The 10,368-nt window shown below is 34.2% G+C and overlaps 3 protein-coding genes across 7 annotated transcripts; 2 read left to right on the top strand and 1 right to left on the bottom strand.

Moving 5' to 3' along the window:
* Nucleotides 1-21: 21 nt before the first annotated feature.
* On the bottom strand, nt 22-5,425 carry LOC109585119 (uncharacterized). 5 transcript variants are annotated; one of them, XM_020001070.1, is made up of 13 exons: nt 4,204-5,425; nt 4,077-4,144; nt 3,956-4,030; nt 3,801-3,857; nt 3,705-3,753; nt 3,630-3,663; nt 3,372-3,554; nt 2,666-3,027; nt 1,416-1,485; nt 854-905; nt 630-680; nt 494-568; nt 22-250 (listed from the first exon to the last, which is right to left on the bottom strand). In XM_020001070.1, the coding sequence occupies exons 8-13, from the start codon at nt 2,813-2,815 to the stop codon at nt 181-183; spliced, it is 468 nt and encodes a 155-aa protein (XP_019856629.1). In that variant the 5' UTR covers nt 2,816-3,027; nt 3,372-3,554; nt 3,630-3,663; nt 3,705-3,753; nt 3,801-3,857; nt 3,956-4,030; nt 4,077-4,144; nt 4,204-5,425; the 3' UTR covers nt 22-180. The 5 variants fall into 5 exon arrangements, with proteins under 5 accessions (XP_019856629.1, XP_019856631.1, XP_019856628.1 ...); XM_020001072.1 differs by having other exon boundaries at nt 3,705-3,747; XM_020001069.1 differs by having other exon boundaries at nt 3,630-3,753.
* Nucleotides 5,426-6,110: 685 nt separating this feature from the next.
* LOC109585115 (uncharacterized) lies at nt 6,111-7,375 on the top strand. The gene is made up of 3 exons (XM_020001064.1): nt 6,111-6,707; nt 6,757-7,286; nt 7,370-7,375. The coding sequence occupies exons 1-3, from the start codon at nt 6,284-6,286 to the stop codon at nt 7,373-7,375; spliced, it is 960 nt and encodes a 319-aa protein (XP_019856623.1). The 5' UTR covers nt 6,111-6,283.
* LOC109585117 (uncharacterized) lies at nt 7,366-10,093 on the top strand. Its single transcript, XM_020001066.1, has 7 exons — nt 7,366-7,497; nt 7,550-7,998; nt 8,058-8,207; nt 8,259-8,447; nt 8,504-8,636; nt 8,683-9,042; nt 9,091-10,093. The coding sequence occupies exons 1-7, from the start codon at nt 7,458-7,460 to the stop codon at nt 10,080-10,082; spliced, it is 2,313 nt and encodes a 770-aa protein (XP_019856625.1). The 5' UTR covers nt 7,366-7,457; the 3' UTR covers nt 10,083-10,093.
* Nucleotides 10,094-10,368: the final 275 nt, after the last annotated feature.

Genomic DNA, 10,368 nt, shown 5'->3' with positions numbered 1-10,368 from the left:
TTTATTATTAATAAATAGCCGTTTTATTAACTTTATGGGTGTGTCCAATCAATTAATTAAGTGATATTGATAATTAATAGTCTGTGAAATAAGTGATATTAGCATTTAAGTGATATTAGTATTTAGAGCTCAGCTCATAAATAGAACAGTTCAATAATTATATATTTATTATTGTCAATATTAATTGTTAGTTATGGAGTTGATCATTGGACTGGAATGTCGAGGAGAAGACATCCTTACTAGTGATGGACTGAAGAAGAGAGAGGGAGAAGAAATAAGAGGAAAGTTAACTTGTACATCAAAAGTTTTTTTAGAAATTAAGTATAAGTGTTTAGCTAGCAGTAAGAGAATATAATATCTGAGGTAGTAAGACATTCCTATATCAAATTAAAGGTTTCACTGTAGCTAAAATTGACCTACTAATTCCCACTATTGTAAAAGTACATGTACATATGTACATGTACATACATGCTGTATATTGTATGCACATTACCGTTGATGTGAATAGCTTCCATTGTTTGCTAGTTGTGATTGAAAATCACTCCATGATAAAGGAGCTGATAGCCTTCTGGAATATAATTAAAAAATAAATAAACAAACAAATAAATAAACAATACATCTTTATTTACCTTTCATTGATCATGGATTGATTAGAAGTAGAAGTAACTGACATTGGAACACTACAAACAGACAGAGATACATTATACATGTACTCTATTGTGGTCACAGTCTTTATACATACATGTACAATAGAATGGGACTAGAGGTGGCTTAAACTTAGTGAGCACAAAAATAACAAAAATTATGCTGCATACAGTGAAATATTATTTGCATGTACATGTACTGAACTAACCCTTCATGTCTTGGATAAGCACTTGATAATACTCTTGAACTACGAATAACACCTTGAAATAATAATAATAATAATAATAATAATAATAATAATAATAATAATAATAATCCATCTTTTTCAAAGACTGTCTGTGACCCTGTGGCGGTCCAATGCTCAGATGTGGTTGGGTCGGTCTTCCATTTTGTCCCCTGAGGTGGATGGCCAACTGTAGGACGTTTTGTTTCATTTTTATTTTATTGTCATTTTATTTTGTTATTATTTTATTATTGTTATTTTATTTTATTTTCCTATTTTTGGTTGGTCCCCATTTTTCGTTTCTATTTTTCTTCCCTTATGGGCTTTCCCTTTTTGTTTCTCTTGTCTCTCATTGTGTATAATAATAATGGAGCGGGGATTATTATCTATCCTCACCAGTAAACATTAAGCTTATCAAATCTCTCTATTGACTTATTTCATTTTATTTTATTAATATTATGTTCTGCCTTATCTTGCTATATTTTCTTGTCCACCTTATTCTTTTATATTTCTTGTTATGATAAAAAAAAAAAAAAAATTTAATTACCCATTCTCCCATCAATTGGTGGTGTCCTTATACTCAGTCTTCCAGGAGCAATCAGTGAGTTTAATACTCTCTAAAATAAATAAACAATATCAGCAACGAGACACCTACGGTGCTTGGATTCACTGCAGTGCAGTTACTCTTGCATTTATGTAAAAGCAATGAAACATGGGCTTCATCTCTATTATGCAGCATGATAAAGACAAGGACCATGATTCGTTGCTTTAATAGTGCATGTTTTCACTGACTCAAGTCAAAAGAGCTTTAAAAAACTAACACCTATTGTGATGGCACAGATACTGTTGTCTTGATAGATTATATTTGCTGAAGAGATCATGCATAAGACAGCAAAACAAAAAATAATGCATTAAGAAATGCAAGCATGTAAAATTGCCAATTATTAATAGAGGCATGGTTTCTAGGCCTAGAGCACTTAGTTTTTTAATTTAAAATATTTTTCAAAAATTTCATGATCACAGACAGACAACCAAAGTACTTAATACTCACCTATGCGGCGAGTCCAATTATAACACATATGTACCATGGTTTTTTTCAAAAAATGGCCCCAAAATCACCCCAAATTTTTATTGCATTTTCTGATACATATTGATGTCCTTATGCTGTGTAGCAAGTTTGAGCTAATTCCGACTTCAATTTTTCAAGTTACGGCCATTTTTAAAAAGCGCCAAATTTCTGAAAAGTATCCAAGGCTATAGCCCATGGTTTTTTCCAAAAAATGGCTCCAAAATCAACCCAAACTTTTATTACATTTTCTGATACATATTGATGTCCTTATGCTGTGTAGAAAGTTTGAGCTGATTCCGACTTCAATTTTTCAAGTTACGGCCATTTTTAAAAAGCGCCAAATTTCTGAAAAGTATCCAAGGCTATAGCCCATGGTTTTTTCCAAAAAATGGCTCCAAAATCAACCCAAACTTTTATTACATTTTCTGATACATATTGATGTCCTTATGCTGTGTAGAAAGTTTGAGCTGATTCCGACTTCAATTTTTCAAGTTACGGCCATTTTTAAAAAGCGCCAAATTTCTGAAAAGTACCCAAGGCTATAGCCCATGGTTTTTTCCAAAAAATGGCTCCAAAATCAACCCAAATTTTTATTACATTTTCTGATACATATTGATGTTCTTATGCTGTGTAGAAAGTTTGAGCTGATTCCGACTTCAATTTTTCAAGTTATGACCATTTTAAGAAACACCAAAATTCTGAACATGCAATTATCATAGTCTCAATACCTTTCCACTGGGATGTCTCATTGAGTCGGTCTCAAGTTTCCTCTTCTCACCTCCTCCTCCTCTTGAGGCCCCACCTACAGCCCTGCCCCTTTCCTCAGCCCTTGCTCTAATGTAGGATAAAACTGCCAAGTCATTGACGGCTGGCGTCATGGCAACAGTTGGTCTCCTAACAGTGACTGAGGATACAATCGAGGGTAATGTGAAGGAGGTAGTCCCTCCAGAGCTACCCGATCATCTCATTGATGACCGGAGAGAGTGGGATATAACAGTGTCAGGTCCAGCTTCTTTTGGAATAATTCTCCTTCCTATAGTTAGTGAGGGATCATTTGGTCTAGGAGGAGACGGTGGAAATGATCTTGAATCTGATGAAACAGTAGCATATTAATAATAATAATAATAATAATAATAATTGGAGAATTCTCTCCTTTTCATTTTTGGCAAAACTTGGCCAAACTCCCTCTACTATAGTACAGGGACCTTTGTCCCATTTTAAAGTAACTTTAAAAATTAATAAAATATCTAATTTTGATTGCAATCAGTTCAAACTTTCTACACGACATAATGTATCAGAAACCAGGATACTTCCATAATTTTTCTTAATAAGAGTTACTCTAAACTCTCAATACACATATATACATGTAAATACAGCATTTGTATAATCAAGTGAATTATCTCCCAGCCATTACTATACCATAATAATTGTTACCCTTTCTGGAGTATTGGTTCCTCTTAATGGGAAGGTGGTTAATGTATTGACTCTACCCACTGGTCTATCTACTAGTGATGGAGGACCGCATGATGGTGGTACGTGTAGGTTCATTAGTAGGTGTGGCCTGATAAAAGCGGGCGGGGTTTGTATGGAAGATGCAGAAACAGCTCTTGATTCTAACTAATGGAGGGAGAGAAAGAGGGAGGGAGAGAGGTTAAAATGAAATAGAAAGGTAATGTTCTATTTAATACTTACATTTAATTTAATTTGTTGTAGTCTCGCATTTTCCCTATAAAATAAATAAAATAAATTACCCCATCAATAAGTTACTTTTCAAATAACAGTATTTCCTTTCTTTTCTAGCAGCAAGATTCTGCAACTGATAATAGTTTATTAATTAAATATAATAGTTAATTAATAACTAACTTTCTGTAGTTTGTGCTTTACTAATCTAGTCCTATGCTCCTTTTGAAACCTAGCAACCTAATAAAAGTACACATACATGTAATGAAACACGTGGGTGTGGCATTGATTGGGTGTGGTTTAAATTGTTGACCATATATGGTATTACATGTACATACTTGTTCAAAATTTAGGATGAATTCCTGTATAATGGACTAAGGAGTCTTGAAATATATCGTGACATATGGTGGAGCCTGTAGAGGGAGAAAGAACGATTAATAATTACTTATTTTAATTTACTTCTTTTGACAGATCAAGAACTGAATTACACACTGCCTTACATACCAGACAGAACTTATCTCTCTCACCTAAATATACAATAAATTAAGAAGCAAAATCCAAATGTTCATAAATTCTATGTTAATACCATAGGATTTCCCACAGAATAAATGACCACACGACGTTATAATGAACTGGGTGTTTCTTCTATTCAGTGTAGCAATTGTTACAATGCATCCAGTCCTTCACACCCACTATTTTTTATTATGGAATACTCCAGTCTCCAGTCCAATTACTCTATTGAATTTTTTATTGACCACGTGGCATTGCGCATGCGCAGATGCAGAATCAGTATTCGATTCCAGTCTCAAAAGTATTCAGAATCGGAATCGAATGCAAATTTCTGGCTAAAACTAATAAATATTTTATTAACCAAAACCACCAGATAATACGTTATTAATTATTTGATTTATCACTGTCCTTTGAAATTAAATTTCCACACAAACTATGCAGTGGAACTATTTAATTAAACTGAACTACACTTATACACTAAAACTGGGGAGCAAACAAACATGATTTTCTACAGCATTGAGTACATGGAGTAGTTCTAGTACATTCAATGTGGCATAGGTTCATAAACATAAAACTGGGTGGGGTTTTCCATAACATAAAACAGTTTCCCTGCTGCATCCTATAAGAAATGTGTAGTCCTAGATGTGCTAAAAGCTCTCACTCCTCCTGACTATAAAATGGTATACTTGTTCTGAGGTGCAAATAATTAATATTCGAAAATAATACACATTATTATTATTATTATTATTATTATTATTATTATTATTATTATCAAGGGCGTAGCTAGCATAAGGCTAGGGTAGGCTATAGCCTACCCTGAAGTTCAGAAGTCAGAATTGAAGTTTAGTAGTTTACCTATATTGAGTTTCTGCCTTAGTCACTTATGATCAAAGATTATAGAAGTTTAGGGTAGCTGTCTCAACTGGCAGTTACTCACTCAGTCACTTTTGACACAGGCAAACAGAGACAGGAGAAAGAAAAGAAAAACAGCCATTTTAGCACAATTATTATAATTTATTAAGGTGGAGTCTTTACATAATTAACTTAATTAATTAGCTAGCTTAATAAAATTATAAAAAGTTAACTTTAAGTGAAGCCATCACAATGTCAGCTGCAAAGAAACAAAAGCTTTGTAATTTTTTATGCAAAATTTAGTTGAGTATATTAGTAGTCAACCCCAGCCATATAGACTGAAGATGAGCATGAGGAGATCGAAGATGATGATCTTGTGAATGATGATTTTGTTGATTGTGCTGCTACCTTGAGTCTTGCCTGAGTCCTCATCTGAGTCTGAAGCAGTTGCGAGATTAGAGTAAATGAAACCATAGATAATAGAGTAAATGAAAGGGATTGGAAACGGAAGCGTGGGCGTGGGCAAACCTCCATTCATTTGTATTGTTGCTAAGTAAACAAAGGAGGGTTGGGATTTTTTGACCGATTTTGGAGCAAAAAACAGAGATTTTCTTGCTTTATTCTTGAATAACTCCAAGAGAATACAATTCATGCAAACAAAACTCTCACACAATACTAACCAATGTTTATGCTTTTTATTAATATATTTTTTTCAGTAAATCAATGCATGCATTAGTAGCCGCGTCACTATTTAACTAGAAATACCATCTTTTCCCCCTCTGAGAGATTCATGTTGATCTTGAGCTACGAATAAGTATAACCATTTTAAAGAGCTTGAAATCTCCTATGGAATGAGCTAACTTGCACGTTGATACCATGAAGCTTGAGTGTTATACGAACGATAAAGTGTTTCAAAAACAGGCGACTTTGTGTACCTCTAACTGGTTGCAAAATGGCTTTTTGGAGACAAAAACCTTGCTCCAGGTAGCTCTAAAAATTCTATGTGGAATAGGCTATATATCAAAAGCAAGGGCTTTACTAGAGCGACACAATATCCTTGCTAAAGTACTACCTTGTGCATGATTCACGGCTTGTCAGTGCTTGAGCAATTTTCTTTAAAAAGAATTGTATACGGTACTTTTGTTGTTGCCATAGCTACGGCCGTTGTCATGGAGAGTTCATTTCGGGTCAAACCGCATGATCAAATGGAATAATTTGCATTCGCTTTCAGAACTACCATTTCGCTTTCAGAACTTGATCATTTGAGGTAAACATTCATAATAATTACAATAATTATAATAATAATGCAATATAGGATGCCAAGAAAGTTTTCTTTGTGTTCTAAGAAACACTTCAAGCAAAGCCAAAAAGAAGTCAGCTTGAGGCTTTCAATTAAAAAAATCCACTACTTGAAGATAAAAATCCAACAGCAGCAATTACCTCAGCAATGGGTTTCTCTCTTTACTGCAAAAAATATTTTGAAATTTTGCAAAATTACTGAAGATGATAAAGTTTCCTATTGTTTCACTGTACATGAAGACTTGAGCTTTTACGTGACATACTGCAGCAATCGGATTGAAGTAAACGGCATAGAAGATGAGAAAATAGCTAATATTGAAACAATATTTGATGTCATCAATGAAGTAGACAAAATTCATATCTGTCCAGGCAATAACGATGATAAATTCATATACCTAGCAGAAAATAGGAAATTTTTAAACATTGAAGGTAAAATTAATAATTGATATTGTAATAATTATGTTTATAATTATTATAGGAGTACCAATTGCGTCATTACAAACCATTCCTACAAAAACTATACGCCATCACAACTGCACAATTGTCACTAGCTCACCTGATAAGAGATGCATCACCTGTAATAACTTCCGAAAAACTCTATTTGCTCTTCATCATAAGGTTAAATATCCTAAAAGCACAAACAAGACCTTCACCAGCCACAGGTTTCTAATTGATACTAAAAAGAATCAATTTTTAAGAGCTTTTTTTAGAAAAGAAAACAGATTTGTAAAGAAAGGAATTGCTGACATGAAGCTGGAAAAGTTTGATTCGTATGCCGAGACCAATAGCATTGCTGTAGATGAAAGCACAGCTAGTGACATGATAAAAATCATGAATGAGCACAATGCACAAATATCAGCCACTTACTCAGAGAATAGCTTTCAGAAATTATTCTGGGACAGCCAATTAAAAGCTGTTACAACACCCAAAAAATCAATTCGCTGGCATCCATCTATCATCAAGTGGTGTATCTACCTAAGAAATAAATCATCCAGTGCATATGAGTCAGTACGAAAATCAGGCATCTATTTACCTTCGCAGCGTACCCTCAGAGATTACACACATTTTTATAAGTCGACCAGTGGCTTTAGTTATGAATTAGATCTACAAATAATCAGAGAATCAAAAGTGCATTCATTATCAAATTTTCAAAAAGAAGTATGTCTTGTTGCAGATGAGATGCATATAAAAGAGGGGCTTGTATATGACAAATTTACAGGTATTTAATACTTTTAAGCAGTGAAAATTTAGATCTTATTTTAAATTAACAGGTGACTTAATAGGGTACAGCAACACGGGAGATATAAATGAGCATTTACTTCAACTTGAGAAACAAGTACACACAGAGCAGTCTGCAGATGCAAGGCAACCACTAGCCACCTCAATGTTGGTGCTCATGGTTCGGGGATTATTTACCGATTTCTCGTTTCCATATGCATCATTCCCAACATCAAGCCTAACAGGGGACCAACTAGTTCCAATATTTTATGAAGCTGTTCTTAGACTAGAAAAGTGTGGTTTTAGAGTCGCTTGTAATACTTTAGATGGAAATTCTGTCAATAGGAAGTTTTTTAAGATAGTAGGAAATAATTCCAGCAAAATTACTTACTACACAAAAAACCCATGCTCGATTGACAGAAATATATACTTCATATCAGACCCCCCACACTTAATCAAGACCACACGAAATTGCTTGGCTAGTTCAAAAAGAAGCATGAAGGTAAACAAACTAATAATTATTATTAAATTTGTCAATGAATATAACATTACCAATTGCAGTTTAATGACAAAGCTATATCGTGGAAATTTGTAAAAGAGCTGTATGATATTTCCCTGAAATCTGAAGGATTAACTTGCATTCACAAGTTAAAGTATGAACATGTCAATTTGACACCATTTTCTAAGATGAGGGTAGATTTGGCGGCAGAGGTAATTACTATAATGAAATATACATTTACATGCTGCACATTTATATTGCAGGTTCTTAGTTCAACAGTAAGTAATGGTATGAGGACGTTTTTATCAGATGAAGCAGAAGAAACAGCAAATTTCATTGAAAAGTTCGATAAATTCTTTGACATGCTTAATGTGTCAAACTATTTGTCAACATACAAGTCTCTAAAGCCATTTAAAGCACCATACAGATGGTCCGCTGATAAAAGGTTGCAAGTAAGCAGATCATCATCACATATAGTCACATGCATGCACAAAATATTTATTTATAGTGGTTGAAAGATGAGTTCCTAGCATGGATAGAAGAATGGGAGAAACAAGTAACAGAGAGAAAAGACATCCCTGCTAAAGAGAGAAACAAATTAATTCTAAGTAAAGAAACACTACTGGGAATTAAGATAACAGGTATAAGTTTACAATAATTGGCAAAAAATAACTATATTAAAATTAGCTTACTCATTCAATGACCTTCTGAAGTACCTATTCACACTTCCTGATGTAAAATCATTTCTCAGTGAAAAGCTATGCCAGGACCCTTTGGAAAAACATTTCGGTTTACATCGTCAAAGAGGAAGGACAAATGAAAACCCTACTTCTGCAGAGTTTCTAAAAAATCAGCAAGCTCTGAGAGTTGTCAGCAGCATTCGATTAGATGGTATCATTAATGGTAATACACGAGGAAATAAGGAAGACACAAATGTACCAACTGATGGCGAGCCATTACCCAAGAGAAGGAAACTTGTTAAGTCTTCCTCAACTGACACTCCAGCAGCCACAAGTCCAGTCTCACCTGAGAAGACAGAAATAGAAAGTATAATACTATTCATTTTTATTTGTATTACTTAGTACTCTCTAATAGATGTCCTGCAAATGATTATTGAGAGCCCAGAATCAAAGTTACCATCAATCTCAGTAACTATGATTATTAAAGCTGCCAAGCAACTACTACTATGGAGTTCAAACAAGGTCAATGAACAAAAGATGAAACAGTTCAATCAATATCTCATCACATTCTTTAAGATATGGACAACTTTAACAGTCACAACCCAGTTTGTCCGAGAAGAAACTTGGAAAAGGTTTGCTTTGTTTGTCTCATCATCAGAATATAACACATTTTGGGCATCAGTCTATAGCACAGTAGGCATTACTCCATGTCCCGCCATTTTATCTTTCGAAGTAACATTTAGAATGTTCACAGCTTATTGGAAAAAACAAACACTAGCAAGAATTTCAGCAACAGCATCAACAGATAGTTCATCTCCTTCATTAAGTTTTGACGAGCAAAATGCACTGTGGTATGTTGGTGGCTATGTAATCAGAAGAATGAGAACAAAGATTAATAAGAATAGTACGGCTAAGGAAATGGATATGCTTCTGCCTTTGCTGGATGAGTTAGTTGAAGATCACGACGAGGATAATGGAGATGGAGAAAGAGAAGACGAAGAAGATAATGATATGAATAAGAGCTGGATCAATTGTATCAATAGAGGAGGACTTGTTTACTGCACCAATGAGTTTCATACGTTCCTGTACTCGTTAGAAATTCAAGTGAAACTTTGTTGCAACTATGGAAAAAACAATGTTCAAAGTATGGCAGAGATGATAGGTCAAAAGGAAGAGCTCAAAGAAATATGGGACAAAATATTTCAAGAAAATCGTGACGCCGATGCAGCAGCCGAGTGCCGCTCTCAAGGAAAATCATTCCTCTTGAAAGAAATAATAGCAATTTATATAACAATAAGAGGCTTCAGGCACACATCAAGAATAATGGAAATGTACAAAAAGGATGAAAAGAAGAACTTACAAAAAAGGAAAAGCCTGAGAAGCACGCTTGCTGCTAGTGAAGAGTGATTGATAATTATTATTATTCATTTGATATCGAAAAAATTATTTTAAAAATATAATGAGTAAATAGATCAAATTCGGTCCCAACCCGCATTTCCTGTTGCTACGCCCCGTTGCCAATCCCTTTCATTTACTCTATTATCTATGATGAAACCATAGATATTAAAGTAAATGAAAGGGATAGGAAACCACCGTTCCCGGCAGGAAATGCTAGTTGCTAATACCGTATTAAATTGAACGGATTATTAGAGTAAAATGGTGTATGAAAAATTAGAATAAGGTCCTGCAGTGA

The sequence above is a fragment of the Amphimedon queenslandica genome, unplaced genomic scaffold (assembly GCF_000090795.2).
Source record: "Amphimedon queenslandica unplaced genomic scaffold, v1.1 AMPQUscaffold_13117, whole genome shotgun sequence".
Lineage (NCBI taxonomy): Eukaryota > Metazoa > Porifera > Demospongiae > Haplosclerida > Niphatidae > Amphimedon > Amphimedon queenslandica.
The sequence above is the reverse complement of the archived record's forward strand: the minus strand, read 5'-3'. Positions and strand labels throughout refer to the sequence as shown.

Coding starts and splice junctions, on each gene's coding strand:
- LOC109585119 (XM_020001069.1), bottom strand. CDS start 2,815: ATGACGCCAGCCGTCAATGACTTGGCAGTTTTATCCTACATTAGAGCA. Junction 906..1,415: donor ACCAATTGATGGGAGAATGG/GTAATTAAATTT, acceptor TATTATTTCAAG/GTGTTATTCGTAGTTCAAGA. Junction 681..853: donor GCTTATCCAAGACATGAAGG/GTTAGTTCAGTA, acceptor GTCTGTTTGTAG/TGTTCCAATGTCAGTTACTT.
- LOC109585115 (XM_020001064.1), top strand. CDS start 6,284: ATGCAATATAGGATGCCAAGAAAGTTTTCTTTGTGTTCTAAGAAACAC. Junction 6,708..6,756: donor GAAATTTTTAAACATTGAAG/GTAAAATTAATA, acceptor TAATTATTATAG/GAGTACCAATTGCGTCATTA.
- LOC109585117 (XM_020001066.1), top strand. CDS start 7,458: ATGCATATAAAAGAGGGGCTTGTATATGACAAATTTACAG. Junction 8,448..8,503: donor CCGCTGATAAAAGGTTGCAA/GTAAGCAGATCA, acceptor ATTTATTTATAG/TGGTTGAAAGATGAGTTCCT. Junction 9,043..9,090: donor TGAGAAGACAGAAATAGAAA/GTATAATACTAT, acceptor ACTCTCTAATAG/ATGTCCTGCAAATGATTATT.